Source organism: Amaranthus tricolor, chromosome 1 (genome assembly GCF_026212465.1).
Source record: "Amaranthus tricolor cultivar Red isolate AtriRed21 chromosome 1, ASM2621246v1, whole genome shotgun sequence".
NCBI classification, from domain to species: domain Eukaryota; kingdom Viridiplantae; phylum Streptophyta; class Magnoliopsida; order Caryophyllales; family Amaranthaceae; genus Amaranthus; species Amaranthus tricolor.
In genome coordinates, this window is record NC_080047.1 from 13,597,368 (window position 1) to 13,598,930 (window position 1,563).

At 37.6% G+C, this 1,563-nt stretch overlaps 1 protein-coding gene across 1 annotated transcript; it reads left to right on the forward strand.

Moving 5' to 3' along the window:
- On the forward strand, window positions 1-1,278 carry LOC130815152 (probable carboxylesterase 1). The gene has a single exon (XM_057681522.1). It carries the CDS (start codon window positions 127-129, stop codon window positions 1,072-1,074), a length of 948 nt encoding a protein of 315 aa, XP_057537505.1. The 5' UTR covers window positions 1-126; the 3' UTR covers window positions 1,075-1,278.
- Window positions 1,279-1,563: the final 285 nt, after the last annotated feature.

Consider the following 1,563-nt stretch of genomic DNA (forward strand, 5'->3'; position numbering starts at 1 on the left):
TTCCCCTTCAATATTGAAAAATTGAGTGGGACGAGTATATAAATATCCCCTACCCTCGTCGTTTATAAATCGAATCTCGCTTTTCTTCCATTTCTCCCATCTCACCGCTTAACCTTCCGAGAAAAAATGGAAGTTGTGCAGTCCACAGAAATTCTCCACGACTTCGCTCCTCGTCTCCGAGTCTACAAAGACGGCCGAATCGAACGCCTCTTGGAAACCAACACTGTCCCACCCTCTTTCGACCCGATTACCCGCGTCGATTCTAAAGACGTCACAATCTGTCCGGGTATTTCGACCCGCATTTATAAACCCGACAAAACATCACTAGAAAAACCCAAACTACCCATTCTAATCTACTTCCATGGCGGAGCTTTCTGCCTCTACTCTGCTTCCTCTTCAATCTACCAAAATTACCTTAATTCGCTGGTCTCTGAATCCGGTTGCATCGCGATTTCTGTGGATTACCGCCTTGCACCAGAGTATCCGATGCCCGTTTGTTATGACGATTCATGGGTAGCGACTCAATGGGTTCTCTCTCATTCAAACAGGTTGGGTCCTGAGTCATGGCTAAACGAGTTAGCAGATTTTGACCGAGTCTTCCTTGCAGGGGATAGTGCCGGAGCAAATATCGTCCACGACATTGTGATTCGGGCTGAGTCAACAAGGTTTTCAGGGATCGCTATGATTCACCCCTTTTTTGGAGATGGTGAGGTCAACCCTCTTTGGAATTATCTGTACCCAGACACAATCGGGGTATTAGACCCGCGATTAAACCCGACGGCGAATCCGATTAAAATGAGAAGACAATTAATCGGGTGTGACAGGGTGTTGGTTTGTGTAGGTGGGAAGGATTTCTTAAGAGAAAGAGGAATGGAATATTATCAAGTATTAAGAGAAGGTCAAGAAAATGGCGAATGGAAAGGGGAATTGGAATTTATGGAGAGTAAAGGAAGAGGCCATGTTTATCATTTATACAAACCTGAATGTGAAGAAGCCAAACAACTCCTTAAAAGAGTTGCTCAATTCATCAGTAACAAATCTGCATCTCATTTTCTTGTTTCTTTAGAAATTTAGCCTTAATTTCGTAAATTGATGAAGCTTGAATGTTGTTTATTGTGTTAGTTCTATAATTCTCTAACCCGGAGATTTCTTATTATATAATTGGCTATTTTAATAGCTTATTTTATATATTGCGATTAATATGTAAAAAAAAATAATTAATGAGGTTTTATTTAGAGTTGTCTAATAGCATACTTTTATAATGTTAAGTTTGTATAATTTTTAGATGTGTATAGTTTAATATTTAAATGATTAATATAACATATTAAATTATGTAAAAAGTCAAATATAACAAGTACAGATATCCAGAAAAAGTATTATCGTGCTTGCATATGGGGTTTTGGGTCCTTATTGTGTGAGTAACCGCAATCTTTCTAATTTTTTTAATAAGGACATAATGTCGTCTTTTAATTTTTATATTTGTTAATTATAATTTGTATAAGTGGAATATAGTTAATATCATAATGATTTTTGCGATTACCCTTTAATGTTCATAGTCTAGTT

Bases quoted from the DNA above. Each gene is read 5' to 3' on its own strand.
- LOC130815152 (XM_057681522.1), top strand. From the start codon at position 127: ATGGAAGTTGTGCAGTCCACAGAAATTCTCCACGACTTCGCTCCTCGT.